Source organism: Melanerpes formicivorus, unplaced genomic scaffold (genome assembly GCF_026170545.1).
Source record: "Melanerpes formicivorus ecotype bairdi unplaced genomic scaffold, bMelFor1.0.p_v2 SCAF_1, whole genome shotgun sequence".
NCBI lineage: Eukaryota > Metazoa > Chordata > Aves > Piciformes > Picidae > Melanerpes > Melanerpes formicivorus.
In genome coordinates this window covers 26,833,099-26,858,710 of record NW_027142353.1, presented here as the reverse complement: position 1 = coordinate 26,858,710, position 25,612 = coordinate 26,833,099, and the positions used below count along the sequence as shown (strand labels likewise).

The 25,612-nt window shown below is 40.6% G+C and overlaps 1 protein-coding gene across 4 annotated transcripts in view; it reads left to right on the top strand.

Annotated features, from left to right (window-relative positions):
* NCK2 (NCK adaptor protein 2) overlaps nucleotides 1–25,612 on the top strand; it is a 100,142-nt gene that overhangs the window by 66,962 nt on the left and 7,568 nt on the right. For all 4 annotated transcript variants that reach the window (XM_068137743.1, XM_068137713.1, XM_068137723.1 and 1 more), the window contains one exon: nucleotides 17,810–18,531. In XM_068137743.1, coding sequence (XP_067993844.1) covers nucleotides 17,810–18,531 — 722 coding nt within the window. The remainder of the gene's footprint in view (nucleotides 1–17,809; nucleotides 18,532–25,612) is intronic.

Here is a 25,612-nt window from a genome sequence, read left to right as displayed (position 1 = left end):
ACTTCCAGCATGCATCTTTCAAACCGTAGTTTTCTGTAATATAATTCTTACCATGTGTCAGGGCTGGGAAGGAATTCCCATGCCCATTTGGATGGAGTGGGTGTTTGCCAAAACCACCTCCAGAGCTGCCTCTGAGTGCAGCTCCACGGGTTTCCCCTTCTACAGCAAAGATGATCTATGCCTGCTGGCTCTTCTCTGTCACGCTGAACAGAAACCTTATCTCAAGGAAGCAAAAATAATTAAGAAGTCAGTTGTTTATATAAGCAAAATGGAACTTCTGTGTTTTTTCCATCCCCTTGCAAGTAATTTTCCTGGCAGCAGCACAAATCCCCAGGAAACAGCGTGCTAGGGGTGAGTGATGCATGTGATCCAGCAGCAGGGTGCCATTTTCGTGGTAATCCATGATTTTCTGAATGTTACTGCTTTTGCTTCACAACCAGCACTGCTTAATAAGGATTTATTAAAGGTGTCCAGTCTTCCTCCCTTTAAGTGAACAACCACATTAGCAAGCTTGAAAGCATTTCCATTTGGTTCTTGTAGGTTTTTGAATAGATGCCCAGCAAAAGAAGGATTATTAAAAGATCTTGAAAGAGAAACTGTACATCTAGAATAGATGTGTTTCCAAAATGAGTAGGAGTAATAGAAACACTAGAGATGAGTGTTGGCAGTTGTGGCAAATAACAGTAATGTTGGTAACATTTCATAGAGATACTTAAGTTGTATGAGAGACTCTTCAAATGACTTCTTTATTTAAGCTTCTATAAGTCAGAAGAAAATTTCAGTAGCATTTTGGTTTTAATTTACTCATCATGCTAGATTTTCACATGGAAAGAGCTGCTGGGAGAGATGTACAGTGCTGGAACCAGTCCTTACTTATATCACTGTTCCAAGTGTGTTATTTCTGATGTTATGAGCATCCCGCAGTGTCTCTTGTGTTTGTCAGCCTCCAGAGTGTCTGCCTGGGTCAATCTGTAGAACTGTGCAGCAGTTCCTGAGTGCTGTGGAACATCTTCCCTTGTCACCTGGTTATTTTTATGTATTTATATGAAAAAAGGTTTTTTCCCCATTTATAACTTCACATTTTCTCAGTTGAGAGCTACTTAATACCGTCTTCACTGTGCCTTTTCAGAAATTGCTGGGGAAGTTAGCTCTTCATTCTTTAGACTGTCACTACTTAGCAACAAGCAAGAATGTAGACTAGATGATTTTATTAAAAATTATATTATTGTGGTGGTTTTATGCAGTATTTTATTTAACATTGGAGAATGCTGTTGATTAAGAGGTTTGGTATACTTTTTAAATACAAATAATTCAAATTTAAAAAAATTGCTCAGTATAGTTCTGTCTAACATGATTAGGAAGTCTCATTCTCCCACTGAGTCTTCAAATAAGTCATCAACTTCTGACATGTGGGTTAGTAGGGGGTTTTTGTTTGTTTTCAACTCAGTGCTGGGCCCTGTCCTCTTTAACATCTTCATTGATGTTCTGGATGAGGGGGTTGAGTCAGTCATCAGCAAGTTTGCAGATGACACCAAGTTAGGACCAGATGTTAGTCAGAGGGTAGAAAGGCTCTGCAGAGGGACCTCGACCGACTGGACAGATGGGCAGAATCTAATGGGATGGCATTTAACAAGTCCAAGTGCCGAGTGCTGCACTTTGGCCAGGGCAACCTCATGCAGAGCTATAGGCTGGGGTTGGAGTGGCTGGAGAGCTCCCAAACAGAGAGGGACCTGGGTGTGCTGATTGACAGCCACCTGAATATGAGCCAGCAGTGTGCCCAGGTGGCCAAGAGGGCCAATGGCATCCTGGCCTGCATTAGGAATAGTGTGGCCAGCAGGAGCAGGGAAGTCATTGTGCCCCTGTACTCTGCTTTGGTTAGGTCTCACCTTGAGTACTGTGTCCAGTTCTGGGCCCCTCAGTTTAAGAAGGACATCGAAATACTTGAGCGTGTCCAGAGAAGGGCAACAAGGCTGGTGAGAGGCCTTGAGCTCAAGCCCTATGAGGAGAGGCTGAGGGAGCTGGGATTGTTTAGCCTGGAGAAGAGGAGGCTCAGGGGTGACCTCATTGCCCTCTACAACTACCTGAAAGGTGGTTGTAGCCGGGAAGGGGTTGGTCTCTTCTCCCAGACAACCAGCACCAGAACAAGGGGACACAGTCTCAAGCTGCGCCAGGGTGAGGAGAAAGTTCTTCACCGAGCGAGTCATTCGTCATTGGAATGGGCTGCCCAGGGAGGTGGTGGAGTCACTGTCCCTGGAGGCATTCAAGAGGGGATTGGACGTGGCACTTGGTGCCATGGTCTAGTCATGAGGTCTGTGTTGATAGGTTGGACTCGATGATCCTTGAGGTCTCTTCCAACCTTAGTTATACTGTGATACTGTAGTTTCAGTTTGTGTTTTTTAACACATCTTAGTGGTCTAATTTCAATAGTTCTGACATGGTGTTCTCTAGTAGATTTAATTGTACAAAGTGGTATCTTGACATTCATCAAATCACTTGTAAATCTTAAGTATTGAAATTTGATTACTACTTAAGTCTTTCATTGGTGAAAGTTATTTGTGTAACTGTAATTCTTGTGCTTTTAACTGAAGTTTTTCCAGTTCTTCACCACTAGGTCAGGACAAGCATATAGACAGACATCATACATAGAGAAGTATTTTTGTCATAGTTATAAATTGTCTTCTGTACTCTTACTCTTTGCTTGATGAATTTGTGTTTATAATGCACTGCTTTAGCCATATTGATTGCAAGATCACAGAAAGCACATTGAATCAATAATAGGACCAAGTATTTGCTGAAGATATTTTTATTACTTCTTAAGTACTTGTTTTCAAATTTGGTGTTTTGTGGATACCGTGTAGGTGTAAAATTTGCTACAGAATGAATGGTGGAAAGAAATATGCTACCATTGTGTAGAATTATAGAAAAGACCTCTAAGATTTAAGTTCAGCCATCAATCTAACACCACTATGGCTATTGAACCATGTCCTGAAGAGTCATGTCTGTGTATTTTGAACATCTCCAGGGAAGGTGACTCCATTTCTTCCATGGGCAGCCTATTCCAATGCCTGACCACTCTTTAAGTAATGAATTTTCTCCTAATAGCCAATCTAAACATCCCCTGGTGCAACTTGAGGTCAGTGTATAAGTACTCTGTTGTAGGGAACAGACTCTTAAGCCTTGTAGAGCTCATGTTAATAAAAACAGAGCTGCCTTGTAAGAGAAACAGAAGCTATTTTAATCTGTTTAGAATTTTAAGTTCCCATGTGGTTGGACTTCCTTGTCACAGACCTGTAAGAAAGGGAAGCACTCTAGAACAGGCATTTCATAAATTTTATTTTAGAAACCCCAAACAATTAACAGCCAACTAACCTTCAGAACCTTTTCATGTGTCATGCTACATTGCTCTGAAGCTTTCTAGCTTGTCAGAAAAACATAGGAATGACAGTAGCGGCACATCTGTTGCGTCTCTTGGAGGATTGGTAATGTGACTGTTGGTATCGTTAAGCAGTTGATATACAGCAATTTAAGTTTGTCTCTAAAGAGAGGAAGTAGTTGAAGTTTTTATACACAACACAAATTCTCACTCAGTTTCCTAGAGCATGTGTTAAACTAGCATATTCCATGGTTGAATTTGTTCAGCAAAAGCACTTTCTGTGCTGCACTTCATCCGGATTTTCAGTTGTATTGCCCAAAGTAAGCGTGTTTGTGGGGCAGAGTGGCAACAGTGGTGACTCCTTTGCCAGAGATGAAACTGAGGAACACAATTTTGTGATCGTGAGAGAGGCTGGTGGGGGCTCTGTTTAGGTGTGGTCTGGTTTGGGGGGGGGGGGGTGGCAGGGTGGAGGGAAAGCTGGAATAATAGTTTTTCTTCCATCTTCACTAATAATAGATCAGTCCTGTTGTGTGGATTACTGTCACTAGATGCTGAGAAAGCAGAAATGAGCTCAGAATTTCAAAAACCAGGGAAGAGATTTCTTCCATTCCCATCTAAAGTATGGGGGAGGTAGGAGCTGGCAATACTGCTACCACTGTAGTATGGTAGCAGATTAATTGTATAATAAGGAATTCAAAAAAGCATTGCTACTTTCTTGAAACGTTTCTGCCTCAGGATTGTCATCAAAACCTAGCCATAGTTTAAGTGGCAGTTTTCAGTTCTTTGGTGATGTTTGATGATCTAGAGATATGCTCAGTACAAGTAGCTCTGCATAAGGAAAGTGATAGAAGAACATATTGCTGATGCAACAGGTTCTACAACCTCACTATCAATTTGATATATACGTAATGGCTGAAGAATATATTCATTTTGAATTACTGTTACTATTATGCATGATAAAATAGTTATCCAGAATGCACAACAAAGTCATGGTTTATGGTTATTTTCATGAACCTTTCAATAGATCTGTGAAAATTTGAAATAAGTTTGTGTATCACCTATGTCCAGTAAAATTAGCATTAAAGGAATTGAATTCTCTGCTTTGTGAAACTAAAATCAGACATTCTAACAAATACCATGTTATAATTACTTAAAGAAGGAAAAAAAAAAAAACCTGAAATTGCAGAGCATGCTTATGCCAAAAACAAATATATCCAACAACCACAAACCAAAAAGTAAACATCGTGCTGTTTTGTTACCTGCAGCAAAAAGACTTGAAAGCAAAGAAAATTGGTTAATATTTTTGAGAACTCAAGGTACAGAGTTAATGCTGCTTTTACTGCTAGATAAAGGACTTTCTCTGCTGGATGTATGCATCAGGTCCTTTATCTGATCCAAGATGGAGAGCTAAAAGCATCACTGAATGCAGAACCTGTAGCTTGTTGCAGTGCCCCTGAGCTCCAGTGCTACCTGGTGCTGGGAGCAGAGATTTGTTCTTTTTTCAGTTTACAATTGCAGGTATTATATTCTGCTGAAAGTTTGTCTTAAATGAATTATTTACTAGGGCAGGTTATTTAAAGGATTGGATGCTTCAAGTGTTTGAAACTAACATATAATGGAAACCATGATATGTCTGACCTTTCCACGGATTTTTCTTATATCATGGTTGCAGTAAACTGTCACAAGGCCAAAGGTGTGAAGAAATCTTATAGGTTTTAACCCATGCTGAGTGAATAAATTCATTCTCTTATTAGAAGTTTTATGTAATAGGAAGTTCTCTCCCTGCCCTCCCCATGCAGTGTGTGTGCTTGGATGTGCAATTTGACATTTATAGATTGCAGAACGAGCCTCTATTTTAGTCATAATTATGTTCTGAAAAGATAAAAGGATCACCTTAACTCGGGGTGGCTGCTTGTACTGGTGTCTTTGGCCTTACTTCCCTCAGTTGTTACCTTTGAGGAGGACCCTTGGGTTTACCCTTTCTGAACCGCTTAAGCTTCATCATGTAATTGTGTTTGGCCTTAGAGCAAACCCAAAAATTATCTCCCAAGGAAGTTTAGTCATTTCCTATTCAAGAGAGTCACCACATTGCTAGTAGCTCTTCCTACTCCCTGTTCCAGCCATGGAGGCAGAGCATTTTGCTCTTGCATTAAGGTTGCATCTGAACCCTCAGCTCTTTTGATGTTTCTTTTTTTTTTTTTTTTTATAGAATGAAATTCTTTAAGCAGTCTGCTAATTATGTCTCTTCTGAGGCAGTGAGAATAAGTACTTTTTTCTTTTTCCTTTTTTTAAAACAAAGCAGTGTCTAGCACTGGATTTCTTGCATTATGTTCCCTTCTGTCATATTCTCCCTCAGGTTCTTGGGAAGACCAAAGTCTGCTAAAGCAGCAGATCTGGGACTGTAGTGTGTCATTGCACTGCACTGTGCTGCTTGCATTAGACCCTTTCCTGTAAGTGTGTGCTTGTGGAGGGTAGCAATGACTGCGGTTATTCAGAAAGTGTGGCTTCAGTGCACTCTGCGTTATGTCCTCTCTTTACGTCTGCTTCACATCCTAGTGCATGAAGGTGGTAGCAGAGAAGAAACAGTCAACAGTAACTGATTTTGGGGCCTTGCATATACCTTGCTTGTAGCTGGGTCACCTTTGTAAACATCAAACTAAGATGGCCAGGGAAAATCAGTACCCTCCTACATACTCTGAGGTACATTTTCCAATGAGTTCCAGTGACTCCAAGGACAAGCAATTTTACTATGTTGAAGTGACAGCAGCTTCTCTTTCTACTGTCTTAGCATTATTCAGGAATTCTCATTTAAATGTGAATATTTCTCCCAACATGCAAACCTAAATTTTTTTCAGTATCGCTGGATCTCTTCTTTTTTTGAGGTGGGAGGGCTTGGGTTGTTTTAACTCTTTAATCTACCAGGATCTTTCAAAGTATTGCTTTGTTTCTTTTTCACTGTGTGGTCCCACTCGGATTCCATTTTTTTGTTTCTCAGGTTTTTCAGAGACCTGAACAATAGATGGACGTTATATGATGTGTTCTTATATCATGCAAGCAAAAGTTCTAAGTTAGCATTACACTAAGTAATTGGGCTTTGACTTAGAATGTACAAGAGAAAATTTCTTTCCTTTTTCTGAGCCTCAAAAATGTGGTGGGTTGTTTTCTTTGTGTGTGTGGAGTGTGCCTATAAAGCAGGTATAGCTGTGTGCAGTGAATGCAGACACCCAACACGCTATGTGAGAGAAAATGTCCACCTCTTGTTTTTAAGGAGGAAGGTTGCAGTGGCAGAGATGGGTTTCTTTGGGAGTTACTTCTGGAAAGTTATTTACTACATAATTGTCTTCTGACAAGTAGTTGTTGGGGTTCCAGCAAACAGATTTGGAGAGACATGGCTGTTAATGTGAATAGGTGGTGAAGCTGGAAGGGTGGACATTCAGGGGTGCTCCTTCTCCTAGATGACTCTTTGTAGATGTCTTTTACACCAGAAAAATTGTTTAGGGATTTGGCTGTAGATTATCTAAACTATGCATTCCTTGGGACCTTACAAATGAAAGGAAATGCAAAGTGAAAATATACTTTGATGTGAAAATGCTGTTCTTGTACATGGCCTCTACCAATTTACACACCTGTTGTTTTTTTAATTGTTTATTCAGGAAATTGTTCTCCAGAGCAGGAGCTCAGGAGCTGAACTTATTACTTACTAACTCATTGTTGAGTTTTAATCCTTAAAAGAAATTGTTCTCGTTTGTGTGAGTTGTTGGGTTTTGTTTTGGTGGTGAGAGCCAAACCTCAGAGGAGACGGGCTGTTTTTTTAAGCAAGCTGCTTTCCCTTGTTACTTCCTCTTCAGTGGTGGGGAGGTCTGGTTTGCATATGTAGTTGCCATTAACCTGGGGGGCCTTGATTAATGAAGCTATGGGCACTGCAATTCACTGAGAAAGTTAGTATAAGAAAAGGAGGTATCTCCTTTGCTGAAAGGAGCTTTGAATAAAATTGCAACATCTATGACAGGCTTCTAAAGAGTTCTGAGATCTCCAAATAAAAAGTTATTAACACTTCAGGTATTCTTGTGATAGTTAATGGTTTAAAACATTAGTGCAGTACAACGCTGTGATTCTGACCTTGCAGTACAATTACTAAGGCTTTACATCATGCATGATATTTAGCATGGGTCATCTGAAATGGAACACCTATAACCTCAAAGAATAGCTGATTACATTACATTCAGGAGTGACTGTCTAGATGTCAAGAGATTGTCCTTCAGTTAGTATTTGCATCTTTGTCTTCTAATGCATTTCTTTGAATTGCAGGCCTATGTAATTACTGCTTTGTAATGTATTTGTTGTATTTGTAACACCTATTAAGCCTTTCATTTTCATGTACAGAATTGATGGCAAATTTGAGCAAATAAAAGGTGAAAAGACCAAGTTAGTACTATAATCACCCATATCCAAAACAGAATTATTCTGTCACAATTACCTGGAAGAGTCTTTAAATTGGAGGGCTGTCGACTCTACGTTCAGTGTAGTCTGCTTTCTTCTTGATTGTTTTTGGGTTTCTTTTTTGAATTGAGTGGGTTTGTGTTAGCAACACCTTTGTATCCCTAGGTGCTGTCCTATGCACCTGTTTTACTTCATATAAATGTGACCTAACTAAATATAACCTGTCATTCTGTCAAATACTGGAGGAGAAGGGGAATACAACCTGTTGTATACTTACTGAGAAACAGGAGCATGTTTTAGGGTACAGAGTTTGGAGCACCTCCTGCTTATTAGAAATTTCTTTGTGACCATTTTGTCAGTGTTTGTGAAGGAGAGGCAGAGTGGTGTGGTTTTCTTTCCTGCTGTACACGAAGGGAACAGACAGCACTTCAAAGTCTTACAGGCCTACTGTGCCCTCTCCTCATACCTTATAAATCTGTTGCTAGAATGATAGGACTGCTTAGGTTTAAGATAGTCCTGGTTCTTTTTTTCTTGTTGGCACATCTTACAAAATCAAAAGTGTCATTAATAAAATTGCCAAGTAGGTGGAAATATCCTTAGTGTTCTCTATTTGAAAGCAAAGACTGTGCATTTCCAGCAAACTATATTAAATTTAAATTTGCAGACAGAAATTGGAATCACCAATCTTGAGAAGTCCTGTTTATTTTTTGTTATGCCTTCTATTTAAGATTGAGACAGCTGTTTTCCTTATTCCGTAGGGGATTTAAAATTTAAGCCTAGTGAGATGTCATCTCCTTTTCCATATACATGAGCTGGTTGATGGAAGCCTTTGGATCATGTATTTGATGCCTTTGGAAAACTGTCTAGATACATCCCTGTAGTACATCTTGCATTTTAACTTCTGGCTTTTACATGCTCTGGGTTCAGGAAGCTCAGCGTCTGGTACTAGAATTTGAATGTATATTCCCTGATAACAGATTAGCATGTTTAACACAGTCTCCATAGCAAGAATGAATGCAGTCGTTGTTTTTAATTTGGTTATTGAGTTGATTTCTTTATGCAAGCCTTGGTATGAAACCTCAAGTGTTTAATGTATAGGAAAATTTGACACTACTTTTTCCTGTCTTTGAAAAAGAGAGTGAGAAAGCAGCCTGGCTGCCAAAATGTCAGAATTTCACTATGACATTTAGAGAAGAGTTTCAATTTTCTGATTTGTTCTGGTGTGGGGCTTTTTAATATATTCAGTTTCTTAAAGCAGATACAAGAAATCTATTAATGAGCTGTAAGGCTTCATTTCTGTATCACAAATGCAGTTGAAGATTTCTAGAATTTATAGCAGTGTCCTTTAAAGAGTGCTATTGATGGAGATGTTGCATCTGAAGTACTGACTGTCCCATATGGATATTGGCCATTGGACATTTGCTGGGATACTGGCCTTGTAGGTGGAAGGAAAAAGAAGGGGTGGGAGGTTTCAGACTGAAAATGTACAAAAATGATTTTGCTTTCTGTGTAACCGAAGACACTTCAGTCTGCTGAATTACTTTTTAATAAGGAAGCAAAGACAACTTAATTTAAAATTATAAACTTAATTATAAACTTAATAAATAGCATAAAGCTAAATGAATGTCTGATCTGGACTTCTCAGTTGTCAAGAAGCTATATGTTGGATATTGGGTGAATAAATTACTTTATTTACATTGGTTTATGTTTTTTCTTAGGAGTTTTCCTAAAAAGCTAATTTTTTTTTGTTTGCCTGGGTTTTTTTTTTAAACCCAATGTACACTTTGCATACTGATTAACTAGATGCGTTAATGTGCAGTATAATTCAAAGTATTAGTATTAGGAGATGAATAACTAACTTGGCAGTTAGTTATATTTAGTAATTTTTTTTAGCTGCTTATGTGTGAAGGCAGAATTGCAGTTCTGTTAAAATGAGCAAGAAAAACCTTTAAGTATCTTAAATAAAAGTTGTCTAAAATACTGAATAAATATTAAAAAAAAAAAAAAAGAATTTTGAATTTGCTTGTGGCTGCTGCATCTGACACAAAACACTTGGTTAGTAAATCAAGACTTTCTGGTTACATTTTCTTTTGAAGATTTTTACAAAGAGGAGAACTGTTCTGTAAAATCTAATTGCTATTTGGGGGAACTGAAACATATTTCCATCTCAGTTGAAATGGATTTCTTTGCTTAAGTCACTAAACTTAACAGGTATTATTTTACAAGCACTTTTTCTAACTCTTTCACAGATTATTATTATTACTATTCAGTTTTTGAACAGTATTTATACTATGAGTTCTCCTAGCTCATTTGTTTGACTTCCTTCTATTTATCAGCTTCAAACTTGATTTGCTTGAATATTTCAGCTGTTTGATGGAAATTGTCTTAATAGATGGTGATATTAAATTTTCAGCTGTGGAGTGGTTTATTTCAATTTGAATTATAATGGTTGAATTTTAAAGACAAACCCCATTATTTAAAAAAAAACTAATTAAAATTAAAATATCCTCTTTGTGCTGGCTTCGATGGTCAGATTTTTAAACCATAACGCAAGTGGTGCTGTTTAAGGCATTTTATTTTGGCAGAGGGTGCAGTAATTGAGATGCATTAAAATTTCTATGGAATATTTTACAAATCACTGTTGGGTTTGTTGTTTGCCTTTTGTTTTTTTGTTTTTTCCCAGAGAATAATGACCAGTAATTTTTGGGGCTTGGGTTTTTTACTCTGATATTCATGTTATGTTTATAGCCCATTCTTCAATGGCCTGTGTGAGAGTTGTAGCAGCATAGGTAAAATTTAAGAAGGTGAAGGAAGTGTCCCCCAGAATTTTCTTCCTTCTCCATCCTCTTTTCAATAGCTCTGCTTTCATCTGTTAATCTAATAGCAAACAACTGACCTCAGCAAGGGGTTGGTCTCTTCTCCCAGGCAACCAGCACCAGAACAAGAGGACACAGTCTCAAGCTGCGCCAGGGGAAGTTTAGGTTCGAGGTGAGGAGAAAGTTCTCCACCGAGAGAGTCATTGGTCATTGGAATGGGCTGCCTGGGGAGGTGGTGGAGTCACCATCCCTGGAGGTGTTCAAGAGGAGATTGAATGTGACACTTGGTGCCATGGTCTAGTCATGAGGTCGGTGGTGACAGGTTGGACTCGATGATCCTCGAGGTCTCTTCCAACTTAAGTGATACTGTAACTGCAAACTCAAATGGTGAAGCCAAGCATCATGCTGAAAATATTTCCACAAAGTGCAAACTGAGAAGTTGGGCAAGGGTGGTGCCACATGCAAGGAGAGAGGTGCTCAGCCCTGTAAACACAATCTTGGCACCATGGTTGGAGGCCAAGAGGCACCACAGTGCTTCTGCTGTCCTGTAAAAATCGGCCTGGCGTTGCATTCATCTTGCTAGAAGCAGCTTTTGGCAGAAATGCACATCGCTGGTTGAATATTTTTGGGTGATTGTAGGGCAAGTCTTTTGGAGAAAGGCATGGCCTGTTTGGGCAACTTGGGAGAGTCTTTGATTACTTCATTGGATTTGTCAGTGCTGGTGGTATAGTCTCTACAATCACTTATCTGTCGCTGTTCTCTGAGTAATTCTCCTTTTCCACTTCTTCCTCTCTTCTCAAAATCTTCTCTTTCTCAAAGTTCTCTTTCTGCCTCTCACCTTCCTCTTTCTGGCATCTCAGTTTCTTCCTCTGTGCTCTCATAGTCTATCTCTTTCAAAATCTTTGTCTTGGTCCCTGAGGTCCTTTACAAACTCATATTTTGACAATTCCCCCCCACCCCCTTTCTTTTGTCTTCCCATCAGATCATTTAACAGACGCACGACCCCCTTGTTTTTTTAAGTGCCTCAGAATCCCATTTTTGGGTTTCTTGGGTTTTTCTCCAGGTCTTTTTCTTCTTAGGGTAGACAGGTGGAAAGACAGGGATTCTCATGTTTGTATTTCTAGAAGATTTTTTAAAAAATTAAAACATCTATGAAATTTGGTTTAGAGAGATAAAAAAGACATATACTGGGTTTTGCCTGGTTTTGACTGTAAATAAGCATGCTTTTAATTCAAGTCTGGTATCAGTTCCTGTGTTTTGACAATGCGATACAGCCTAGTTTATTTTTTTTTTTTTTTCAGCTGAGGAAAAACCTTTCTGTATTTGTAAATAGACTATCAAAGAAAGTAGCTGGAAGTATTTCATGTTCTAATAATTCAAGATCTCTGTTTCATGACCCTTATCGTACTTGAGCTAATTTTTTGCCTATTTACAGCTTTGTGATAGAAATATACTACAGATGGTAAACTAATTTCAAACACAAAAGGCTTGAATACATTGCACAAAAAATCAGTTCTGACTTGTTATGAAAGAATCTATTAAGGTATGTAAATATAGCAACAAAAGAATACATACACACAGCTGATTTTCTAATTGCCATGGGGAGAGGGAACACTATTATTCCGCAGCACTTGTTGTATTTCCAGCTATATCTTTTGATTTAAAACTAGCAACTTCAAAAGTTATACTGGATATTTGAAGGGCACCATTTGGTAGAAATGTAGTTCCTTAAGGAAGTAGTTTCCAAGAACTCAGTTGTATTGAGACACTTTTCTTGTTGGTTTTGCAATGGTTTATATAGTTTAAAGGTCACTTATTTGGGGGGTTTTGGGAGGTGTTCTTCCTTACCCACTCTCAATATTTTAAATAAGTTGTTAGAGTCTTCTTAAGATGTTGCATCTAGACTATTTCTCAAAGCAATAGGGTTTGTTTCTTTGTTTTTCTTCAATCATGCAAGTTCAATGTGGTGAGCAGGTAAGCTACAGACAGTATCTTTTGCTCACAATTTATGTATTAAAATCAGGTAGGTTTTTAGAGAAGATGGAAGTTGGAAGAATTCAGATGGCACTCGCTTCACTTGCCAACCATTTTGCAGAAAATTGCTTTGGGTATTGACTAATGTCTTTTTATATATGGAGGATGGGAGAATGCAAAAGTCAGTAATCTGAGGTATCAAATAAAACTCCTTTGGAAAAGAACTGCAGCTGTATTTAGTCTATTTGAAGTTATGCCCATGCACAAGATGTAATAAATTTCAGGACTAGTATTGGAAGGAAGATGCTAGACAATTTGGCTGCAAACATCTAAAGTTAAACACCGAAGATAGGCTCTAAACTAGTGTGTTGTTAGTAAATAGAACTTAATAAAACAAATGTGAGTACAGATCAGCCTGCAGAGATACAGCCATGTTGGTGAATCTATTTTTTTTATCTCTGGGGATGAGCAAAAGCAGTTAAAATACAAAATGTGGTCACACATCAGTTTAAGGCAGGGACACCAGCCCTCAGGAGTATGGAAATACTTATCAAGTAAGTCTTCCTAAAATTAGGAAATGATACTTACTTTGTAAATGTTTTTTTCTAGTAAAGGTAGCATGTAATGTAAACCATAATTAGCAGATAGAATATGAATTTTTACTACTGGCAAAAAAAGTCCCTTTCTACATGAGTGTTGTGTCCATGATTGGTAAAGTATGTATTAGGATAATATTTTAAAGATAAACTTGTTTATTCTGAGCACCATTTCTCACAAGGATCATAACTATGTAGCCTTCATTCAGTGCTTTCGTTAAAGGCAGAAGGAGAGAGAAATCCTTTGGTAGGATTTATCAGGAGAAGGCTGGACAGTCTGTGCTGTTTTATAGGCATCTGTGCTGTTTGACAGGCAGCCAAACTTAGGTCTGGGAGTGTCCAGCATGGCAGAAGACAAAGGTAAAGGCAAGGGAAGCTGGCACTGTCACAGTGTTGAGCCAAAGGGGAGTGACTAGAAGGAAATTCCAGCACTTCAAGGTTTGCGTTTTGGGGGGGAGCTTAAGGCATTTCCTGGGAGAGCTTAACGAAAATGAGGTGGGAAGGCTGAAAATGCTGCAGGGACAGGGCTTTGAAGGTGCAAGCTGAAGGACCTACAGGTACAATGGGAAAGCAGTCACAGGGACAAGCTGGTAATGAAAGGGTGTGAAACTGAAGTTTGCACAATGGGGACTTAAGAGACAGGAAGCAAATTCATAGCAAACTGGTCTTCCTTTGGCTTGCTGCTCACAAAAACAAGCTATTCTTCAGAGCTGCAACTGAGCGAGGAAAGGAAGAGGTCATGAAGTAATGCGGGAAACATGTTTCTGAGTCCCCCTAGGACTAACCTCAGAGCCAGAGGATTTCTTTCACTACAAAGAGAAGGATTTGCAGTGGATCCCTTCACTGAAAATTATGCTAACCAGTGTTGTTGATATCAATAGTATATCCACCTTAAAGTTAAACCTACTCCCATCACTTGACAACTTGTTTGTAAGAATGAAAATGAGCTAGCTTAGTGTGGGTGAGCTGTAGATTGTGAACAGAGTTATTTCCTCTGAGATGCCATAATATAAAGCAATCTTTTTGCTGCACTGCAATACTTTTGCTCCCACTCTTTTCCCATCACTTGAAAGTTAATATCTTGCTTTGTTTCTCCTTGTGACAACTAGCTGTATTACAGGCTGCAGGTGAGCTGCAACCAATGAGTCAGAATTGGAAAATACAGTTGTATTTCACTGGTAAATAAGTTTTCATTAAAAGAAAGGCAGTAAAAATGCCAATATTGTAACTGCAGTCACAAGTATATTTGACTCTTCCAAATTTGACTCCCAAAGTGCTTGAATGCATTATTTTTCATGAAATTCCTTACTCAGTTTTCATTCCATTCAGATGTAAGAATAGGGATTCTATTATTTCAATCCTACCCTTACAAGTAGCAGTAAGTGAACATTTCTGTTAGCAGGTAATGACAGTGTTTACTCCTCTACCTTTTTTATAATGGAGTTGTGATTTTTGTCATAGATGAATATGAAGCTTATAGACATCCTAACTTTGCTTAGCTGTGACCAGTGAGCCTACTAAATGATATTTTTAGACTTGTTTCTTAAGGAAATGAAGCCTACATTAGTCATGCTGTCAGAGTCAGCTGTCATTGTCCGTCCATCTGTCCACCCTTGATAATTCAGCCAATTTTAAGTGAACTTGACAAACTGGCAGAAATTAACTAGTTTTCTCCAACTTGGTGCCTAAGAGGGTCGTTGCTGGTGTCCGTCACTGGAGAAGAAGCCAGAGCAATCCCAGCTCTTTGTTCAGCTTGAGCAGGGCTGAAAAGCAGCAGGGTACTGGGCACTGAGTTGGGCTGGCCAGCCCAACAAAGGTAGGGAGGAAAACACCAGAGGAAATGGGGTATACTTTGAAGGCTGTTTGGCGGTTGCAGTGGGGAATTGGAGATATGAGAAGGACCTGAGGGAGATGCAAAGGTATTCATATGCTAAGGGAACTTATGGTGGATCTGACAGGAGACAGTGGAGGCAGAAGAGTAGTGCAGCAGGAGGTGTAAGGAGAAAAACAGGAACAGATTCCCTTTGTTCTGCTCATGGAACAACTTGCTTCCTCTTCTGTCATAGACACAGTTATGAATGTTGTAACCTCGTGGAAAAAATTGTATTAGATAGTGTTGTGTGTGCCCTTTGTTGTGCGTGGCTGCAGATGAGTCTCTGCATGCCTTGGTCAAACAATCTCAAAACATAATCTTTGGTGCATATCAGTGCTACTGCAACAGGCTAGTCGTTACCATGCTATCAGCCTTAAAAGTTTGGTTACATTAAATGTTAAGCCTAAAATGAAATATCTCTGCCTGCCTTTATTGATTAAGAAAAAAATGTGAAGTTTCTGATTCCCCCCCCCCCCCCCCCATTGTTATTGCTTGTGTTAAATGAAGAGGGTGGAAAGGAACATTTAAAACTTCAGATGCACTATAGAAGTGTTTGCAACATAAAGTCCAAGTGGAAGAAAGTGCTTGGATGATAACCTTTTGTTAAATGCTTAGACACCTTTATCAGACTCCAGAGTTTTATTTTTTATAGATTTGTTCCTTTCACCTCTGTCAACATTTTTTTTTTTTTTTTTTTATTCCCTAGATACACCAGTTTATGTTATTGTCTTATCACACTGAATCCCTGTATCTCAGTGTTGTCTTTGCTCTGGTTTTCTCCTGAATGACTAGTTCATCATCTGCTATTTGTTTGGGTTGGGTTGGTTTTTTTGGTTTATTTTTATTAGTTCTGCTGTAATTCCAAGAAGTGGTGCTCCATATCTCAATTACAAAGCACATCAAAAACCTAAGCTTTTAACCTGGGAGGTTCAATCTTAGTGTAGGGCTTTATGTAGTGTGAATCTATTGAAATAAAGTTGCTTGGTTTCCATGAAGTTATAATAAACAATTTCCCCTCTTTCATAACAGAACATCCCTTATGTTATATTTGTTTATATCGCCCTAGTTTAATGCTTCTTACTTCTGATACATCCTTGTCTTTTGGTTGAAAAGTATCTCTAAAGTGATGAAAATTTCTAGTCTTGGCAGAAATCAGAGCCTGGCCAGCTTCTGATTAGTGCTTGCTTGGACACTCTTTTCCTGCTATTGTCTCCCCTGGTACAATAAGCTGCTCTCCCTCATTTTGCTTGAAAGCCACCGGTTCTCAGCTGAAATGATGTGTTTGAAATAACATTAGGATGTAGCAGGCTCCAGCAGGAAGCCAGGAGCTGCTGGGGAAGGTCAGGAAATACTTTAGGATCATTTGGAATTTTCTAACATGTTCTGAAACATTAAGACTGTGTTAATTAATGTATTTAACCCTTTTAGTTATCAATCTGTGTGAGGTTGTGTGTGCTCTGTGCTCTACAGCTAGCCCTGTGAAATCTGGTAGTTTTGCATGGAAGAAGCACTCTAGTTGAGTCTACCCGTTGTATATGCATTTATATGTGTGTATATAGGTGCGTGTCTGTGTATACATTTTTTATTTTTTCTAAATTCACACACTTTTCAGCAGTGGAGTGATCAGATTGGATAGTCCTGAGTGCTAAAGATGAAGGTTGGTTGTTGGTTTGGGTGGACTTTTGTTTGCATTCAATCTGCCGTGTATATGTGGGCTCACCTGCCAGCGCAGCTCTGGAGGCATGGAGAAAAGTACAAATGCTCCTATCTCTATCTTGGTTGTTGCTTTTTATCCCTGGCATGACATTTTGGTTGTTGCTTGGTTTTGTGCTATACTGAGATTCCATCTTTTGTTTGCTGTTCAGAATTTTTATAAGTGAATTTTGCAAGAGAGGGATCGTTGTTCACTTTATAATTTGGGGTGTATATAAGCTTAAGCAGTACTTGCTGGAAAAGTTTGAAAGTTGTGCAGTTGTTTTTCCGTATTTGAGCAGGCATTTGTGTGCTTCCTCTAATTACCAAAAAAAAAAAAAAAAAAGTTATGTATTTATTCTTATTGTTGTTTCTTCTGTGCATTGTATTTCATGTTATAATTAAAGACACAAGAGTACATCAGAATTTACAGATTACAGGGGAACGCATGCAAATGGTCGTCTTCACCGTCAGGCTTACACTTTTATAGTACATGATGAAATGTAGATGAAAGAGGTGTGGATTTCAAAAGAGGGCTTGCAGTTGGAAGGAATTGCAGCTGTAGATGCCTGGGGACTGACTGAAGAATGAAGAATGCAAAATGTAATCTACTGGGGAACTTGAACTTTTATTGCTGCATTAGTGTATTTCTGTGGATTTTCTTTCATGTTTTGCTTGAGCCAAATTGAAGTCATCACTAAAACTGAAAGGCATGATCATTTGGCCAGGTTTTCAAAAGACATAACAACAAGCTGTGCAACTATTCTGGTGATTAGCAGTTCTTATAGTGAAGAAACCACTGTTTTGAAGTGTTAAAACTCTGATACTTTAGAGAAAGGGAGGAGATCCATTGTAACATGAATTGTGCAGCAGCTGGATACTAAACTCTCAAAGCTACTGTTTCCTGACTATATAGTGTAACAGAAGAGATCTCTGTTTAGCCCTGTCATTAAAGTGGCTGAGGAGCTTGTAACCACCAAAAGTAGCCTTTGCAGTCTGGGGAAAAGAATTCTGAGTGACCACTTTATATTTCTCTCTTTAACAGGTTTGGGAAAAACCAAGAGAAAGACAAGTGTGAGAGACGCTTCACCCACCCCTAGCACAGACGCAGAGTACCCATCCAACGGCAGCAGTGCTGACCGGATTTATGATCTTAACATTCCAGCTTACGTGAAATTTGCCTATGTCGCAGAGAGGGAGGATGAACTGTCCCTCGTTAAAGGATCCCGAGTGATTGTCATGGAGAAGTGCAGTGATGGCTGGTGGAGAGGTAGCTACAACGGACAAATTGGCTGGTTTCCTTCGAACTATGTGGTAGAGGAAGTTGAGGAGGCAACTGCAGATTCACCCAGCTTTCTCAGCTTAAGGAAAGGCGCTTCCATGAGTAACGGCCAGGGCACCAAAGTACTCCACGTTGTTCAGACACTGTATCCATTCAGCTCCGTCACAGAAGAAGAGCTCAATTTTGAAAAAGGGGAAACGATGGAAGTCATTGAAAAGCCAGAAAATGACCCAGAATGGTGGAAATGTAAAAATTCCAGAGGGCAGATTGGTCTTGTTCCTAAAAACTATGTAGTAATCATTAGCGATGGTCCTACCATTAACACTTCACATCCACCTCAGATAAGCTACACAGGACCATCTTCTACCGGACGGTTTGCTGGAAGAGAGTGGTATTATGGGAATGTTACCCGACACCAAGCAGAATGTGCCCTGAACGAAAGGGGAGTGGAAGGAGACTTCCTTGTTAGAGATAGTGAATCCTCGGTAAGTGGTACTCAGCCCTGACAGGCTGTGTAAGACTCAGTGTTTGGGTAAGTAAATGTGAGGGTTAATAGCTTCCTTATCTGCAGTAAAGGGCTTCTCACCCTGAAAGAAGCAAGACACTTTGAGGGTTACCAACCCATCTGATTACTGCTTGTGAGAATGGGTCTGTTGCTGAAATGTGGTGACATTTACACTCAAATTTAACAGCTGGGTTCTGTATTATGCAGTTTTTAATTAATGGAGAAGCAGACTTCAATTTGACTTTTCATGTGTTCCTCATATGCAATCCCCCTCAAATTTATAGCACTACAAGATAAAATACTACTTTTGAATTGCAAATTTGGTCATTAATTTGCCTCTCTTAAAGCTAATTTCACATGGGATCCTTGCATTGGTCAGTTTTGATCTGCTTTGAATTGAGTAAGATAGGTTCTTGAAACTATTGGTTTAAAAAGTCATTGTAATGTGTTTCTGCTCTAATTAGATTCTTAAGGTTATAATACAGTAAAGTTGTTATTGTATCAAATTAAGATTATGATGCACAACAGAGAGTGAAGTCCACAGCTCATATGCTTTGTAAATTGAACCTTGATGATACCAGAGGGATGTGGGTAACGCTGATTTGGGATCATTACAATTCTGAAAGTTCAAATTTAAATTTACACTGGAAGGCCTTTCATGTATGCTGGGCCCAGAGAATTCGTAGTTTAAGCACACAAAATTTAATTATCCCCTGACTGTGATTTTTAAAAGGTGACAGATTTTAGTAATTCCCTAATGCATCTTTCAAAAGCTATCAAAAAAAAAAAAAAAAACTGAATTTGCAATTAGAGTAGAATAGAATTAACCAGGTTGGAAGAGACCTTTGAGATTGAGTCCAACCTATCATCCAACACTATCTAATCAACTAAACCATGGCACCAATCACCCCATCAAGTCTCTTCCTTAACACCTCCAGTGATGGTGACTCCACCACCTCCCAGGGCAGCCCACTCCAATGGCCAGTCACTCTTTCTATGAAGAACTACTTCCTAACATCCAGCCTGAACCTCCCCTGGCACAGCTTGAGACTGTGTCCTCTTGTTCTCATACTGGTTGCCTGGGAGAAGAGCCCAGACCCCACCTGTCTACAACCTCCTTTCAGGTAGTTGTAGACAGCAGTAAGGTCTCCCCTGAGCCTCCCGGCTAAGCAACCCCAGCCTCTCCTTGTAGGGTTTGTGTTCCAAACCCGTCCCCAGCTTTGTTGCCCTTCTCTGGACATGTTCTAGCAAGTCAACATCCTTCCCAAACTGAGGAGCCCAGAACTGGACACAGTACTCAAGGTGTGGCCTAACCAGTCATTAGGGGTTTTCTGCACTTGTTTCAATTGTAGGGCCATTCTATGAAGATAAGTTGTTGTTTAGTAGATGTCTCTGAGTGTTTTGCTGCTTCATAGACAGAAATTCAGAATTAATATATTAGCTCAATCTTGTAGTTTAAGCATACAGTACTAGTGAAATAAGTATACTGTACACAGCTACAGACACCTCTTTCTGTGCCATGTTTATATCAAGTTTCACTGTGGGCTATCCTGATTTACAACAAGTAAGCTATCAATTATGCTATCATTTACCATATTTGTCTATAAATTGGGGGAATAAATTGTTGGCATTCAACAAGTCCAAGGGCCGAGTGCTGCACTTTGGCTACGGCAACCCCATGCAGAGCTACAGGCTGGGGTTGGAGTGGCTGAATATGAGCCAGCAGTGTGCCCAGGTGGCCAGGAGGGCCAATAGCATCCTGGCCTGCATTAGGAATAGTGTGGCCAGCAGGAGCAGGGAGGTCATAGTGCCCCTGTACTCTGCTTTGGTTAGGCCACACCTTGAGTACTGTGTCCAGTTCTGGGCCCCTCAGTTTAAGAAGGACATCGAAACACTTGAGCGTGTCCAGAGAAGGGCAACAAGGCTGGTGAGAGGCCTTGAGCACAAGCCCTATGAGGAGAGGCTGAGGGAGCTGGGATTTAGCCTGGAGAAGAGGAGGCTCAGGGGTGACCTCATTGCCCTCTACAACTACCTGAAGGGTGGTTGTAGCCAGGAAGGGGTTGGTCTCTTCTCCCAGGCAACCAGCACCAGAAGAAGGGGACACAGTCTCAAGCTGCACCAGGGGAGGTTTAGACTCGAGGTGAGGAGGAAGTTCTTCACCGAGCGAGTCATTCGTCATTGGAACGGGTTGCCCAGGGAGGTGGTTGAGTCATCGTCCCTGGAGGCGTTCAAGGGGAGAGTGGACGTGGTACTTGGTGCCATGGTCTAGTCATGGGGTCTGTGTTCATAGGTTGGACTCGATGATCCTCGAGGTCCTTTCCAACCTAAGTGATACTGTGATACTGTGAAATCTGTTCCCATGTACTATTCCTCATGTAAATGATTTCAGTAACCAGTAACAGTAGAGTTGGCTTGGAAAACAAAGACTCTGCTTTAAGTAAGGGGGAGAATTAAGCTTGAACTCAAATCTGGAAGTGAAGATTTGTTTAGCTCCGAATACTTTTTTCTTTTTGAAGTATCTTTCACATTTCATTTGCTGATTTTGTTCTTCTCAAGTTAGAATTTCAGTTGCTCTGAAGAAATCTCAGAATGAAGTAAAAACCTAAGTTAATATTGAGGCCAGATCATTAGGTAGAACATTCTAAAAGATATTCTTTAGTGGGTAACTAAATATTTCAGGCTTCAGTTTGAATTCTCATGTGTTGCTTATATGTAGTGTTAAAATGTGGGACTGGCTGGCATGTTGGCTTTTCACAAGGAGATGGACAGTTGAAAGACCAGGAATTTGTTAATTCTGTAGAGTTTTTGAAATCCAGATAAAACTGCATTCTAATTTGTGGAAAACATTAGAAGATGATGATGATGATGATTACTCTAGCTGTTCCCCAAGTTTTTACATGTGATATTATTGACAAAATACAATTCTGTAACAGTACCAAATATTTTTTTCCAGCTACAGTATTGTGTGTTAAAATGTCAGGTAGCTTTCCTTGATAAATATGCTGTGCAGAAGGTGTGATAACTGTCAAACTACCCTTTTTTTGAAGTTCTGTTATTGAGTTCCTATTTCTGCTCTTAGTTAACTGTAATCACTAAAGAAAGTCAAATGCAAATAAACCAGAGAACAGAAGAAAATGAGAAATTTAGAACACGTGACTGATTTACAGTGGTATCAAGAGTGCTTAGTCAACAGAGGAAAAGACTGAGGTGGGGCATGCAGTCTTTTAAAATGTACAAGGCCAGTTGAGGGTTATGATAATTATCAAATTTCAGTAGTTCAGTTGTCTCTTCTAGATAGTGTTCTATCTGACAGGGACCAGGAGCATGTACTGGATGAGTGTACCCTCAGTGTGTCCAGGAGTCCAGCAGGTATAAGCTCACTTTCAGATCTGGATGCTGCATTGCATGTTATCCTGAGACAGTGGATTTTTCTTATGGCTTTTGGGAAAATGCCAGAAGGAGTGTTTGAAAATTAATACATTGCTTAACATGCAAAATACACAGCCATTTGCCATAGCACTCTGTGTCACAGTTACCACAATGCCATGGCTCATTGCTTTGCTTTTAAGAGTCTGCTTGTGGAGTAAACAGATTTCCCTGAAAGGACACAGTAACCTTTTATTTTAATATGACATCATAACACTAAACACAGTTGTGTTCAAAGCAGTTTCAAATTTGCTGCCCTCATCATTGCTGGAAAATTATTGCTTGAGAAGCACAAAAGGATTCATTCAGAATGTGGTTCTTCAAGTTGTTCCCAGCATATAATACTAGAATCCCAGGAAGTTTACTCAGTTAATATTGCTGTAAATTGTTTGTGCTAACACAGGAAAAAAGTGTGCTCAATTGAGGAGCTCTTTTTTGTTTGTTTGGTGTTTTTTGGTTTGGTGTTTTGTTTTGTAATCTTGATCTGGTCTTGCAGATCTTGTCTTTGGAGTGATACAGCATCATGAGAAAAAAAAATGTAGTTATTCATGTAGTTATTAGCAAGGCACCAGCAATCCAGGATGTTCCTGGACTGCATAGAAGACAACTTCCTCCTCCAAATGGTGGAGGAACCAACAAGAAATGGTGCTATGCTGGACCTTGTTCTCACCAACAGGGAAGGGCTGGTAAGCAATGTGAGGCTCATAGACGGCCTTGGCTGCAGTGACCATGAAGCAGTTGAATTTAACATCCTCAGGGCAATCAGGAGGAAGTATTCCAAGCTCACGACCCTAGACTTTAGGCATGCAGATTTTGATCGCTTCAGGGATCTGCTAGCCAAAGTGTCATGGGACAAAGCCCTGGAGGGAAGAGGGACCCAGGACAGCTGGTCAGTATTCAAGGACCACCTCCTCTGTGTCCAGGAGCTCTGTGTACCAACAAAGAGAAAAGCAGGTAAGAATGCTAGGAGGCCTGCCTGGATGGGCAAGGAGCTACTGGGCACACTATTACTTAAAAGGAAACTCTACAGGAAGTGGAGGGAAGGACAGGTAGAACAGGGGGAATACAAGGAAGCTGCCCGAGCAGCAAGAGTCCTGGTCAGGAAAGCCAAAGCAGAGTTTGAGTTGAATCTAGCCAGGGAGATTAAAGGGAATACTAAGAACTTTTACAGGTATATTAATGGGAAGAAGAAGACTAGGGAAGGTGTGGGCCCCCTCAGAAAAGAAAATGGTGACATGGTCACCTGTGATGAGGAAAAGGCTGAGGTACTTAATAACTTCTTTACCTCAGTCTTCACTGCAAGGGCCTCTAGCCACACTCCTGATGTTATGGAAGTCAAAGCCAGGGACAGGGAGGAAGAACTGCCCATTGTAAGTGCAGATCAGGTTCGTGATCATCTGAAGAACCTGAAAGTGTTCAAGTCCATGGGACCCGATGGGTTACACCCACGGGTGCTGAGAGAACTGGCAGATGAGGTTGCTAAACCCCTCTCTATTATATTTCAAAAGTCCTGGCAGTCTGGTGAAGTCCCCACAGACTGGAAAAGGGGAAACATTGCCCCCATCTTCAAAAAGGGCAAGAAGGAGGAACCAGGGAACTACAGGCCAGTCAGTCTCACCTCTGTGCCTGGAAAGATCATGGAACAGATCCTCCTGGAGTCACTACTCGCTCAAAAGAATAGTGAAGAGGTGATTGGGAACAGTCAGCATGGCTTTGCCAAGGGCAAATCCTGCCTGACCAACCTGGTGGCCTTCTATGAGCAGGTGACAAAATTAATAGATGAGGGGCGAGCAACTGATGTCATTTACCTGGACCTGAGCAAAGCCTTCGACACTGTCCCGCACCACATCCTGGTCTCCAAACTGGTGACACATGGGTTTGATTGGTGGACCACTAGATGGATAAGGAACTGGCTTGATGGCCGCACCCAAAGAGTGGCTGTCAATGGCTCCATGTCCCAGTGGAGGCCAGTGACAAGTGGAGTCCCTCAGGGATCAGTCCTGGGACCTATCTTATTCAACATCTTTGTGGGGGACATGGACAGTGGCATTGAGTGCACCCTCAGCAAGTTTGCTGATGACACCAAGCTGTGTGGTGCAGCAGACACGCTGGAGGGAAGGGAGGCCATCCAGAGGGACCTTGACAGGCTGGAGAGGTGGGCACAGGCCAACCTCATGAAGTTCAATAAGAGCAAGTGCAGGGTCCTGCATCTGGGTCGAGGCAATCCCAGGCACAAATACAGGCTGGGCAGTGACTGGCTGGAGGATAGCCCTGAGGAGAGAGACTTGGGGGTGCTGGTGGACAAAAAGCTCAACATGAGCTCTCAGTGTGCACTTGCAGCCCGCAAAGCCAATCAGATCCTGGGCTGCATCAGGAGAAGTGTGGCTAGCAGGTCGAGGGAGGTGATCCTCCCCCTCTACTCAGCCCTGGTGAGACCCCACCTGGAGTACTGTGTCCAGTTCTGGAGCCCCTATTACAAGAGGGATGTGGAGGTGCTGGAACGTGTCCAGAGAAGGGCCACGAGGATGATCAGAGGGCTGGAGCACCTCTCCTATGAGGACAGACTGAAGGAGTTGGGGCTGTACAGTCTGCAGAAGAGAAGGCTCCGAGGTGACCTAATTGTGGCCTTCCAGTATCTGAAGGGGGCCTACAGGAAGGCAGGGGAAGGACTTCTCAGGATATCAGGTAGTGATAGGACTAGGGGGAATGGAATGAAGCTGGAGGTGGGGAGATTCAGGCTGGATGTGAGGAGGAGGTTCTTCACCATGAGAGTGGTGAAACCCTGGAATGGGTTGTCCAGGGAGGTGGTCGAGGCCCCGTCCCTGGGGGTGTTTAAGAGCAGGCTGGATGAGGCTCTGTCCAGCCTGATCTAGTGTGGGGTGTCCCTGCCCATGGCAGGGGGGTTGGAACTAGATGATCCTTGTGGTCCCTTCCAACCCTGAATGAAACTATGAAACTATGAAACTATATAATTATCCTCCTTTTCTTAGCAGTACATGAGTGTTGCAGTTTCTAGTAGGTTTAAAGAAATATTTTGCTAGATCTTAAGCTCTTGTCTGTCCTAACATATTGTACCATCATGTAATTTGTTTATATATGTGAATGACAAGAACACTGGGGATTGATAGGGTTTTTGTGGCATTTTGGGATTTGTGGGGATTTGGAAGTGGGGAGGGGTTGGGTTTGGGGTTTTTTGTTTGTGATTGTTTTTCTTTGTGGGTCATTTTTTATTAGGTCAGTTGGGTTATGTTCATGCTTTTTTTTTTTTTGTTTGGGTGTTTTGTTTTGTTTTGTTTTTTTTCCTGAGGTGCCAGGAGTGATATAGTAAGCAAATGAGCATACTTGGTAGCATTGGGAAAAAGATCATGAATGATCTATTTCAAGCTTGTTGTTGTGTATGGAACAAAGAAAGATTTTAAAAAACAACTCTTGAATTCTTGACAGTTGCCTTATTTCAAATGCTTGGCTACAGAGGCTGTTCATGCTGTGACTAAAAGTCATCAGGAGTGTTTGTATGATCAGAGCAAAAGATTTGGATTAGAGACCAGAATGAACTGAGTGAAGCTGTCAGCTCTCCCATTTCTCATCTTTCCATCAGACAGCACTTTCCATTACATTGTACTATGAACCCACCT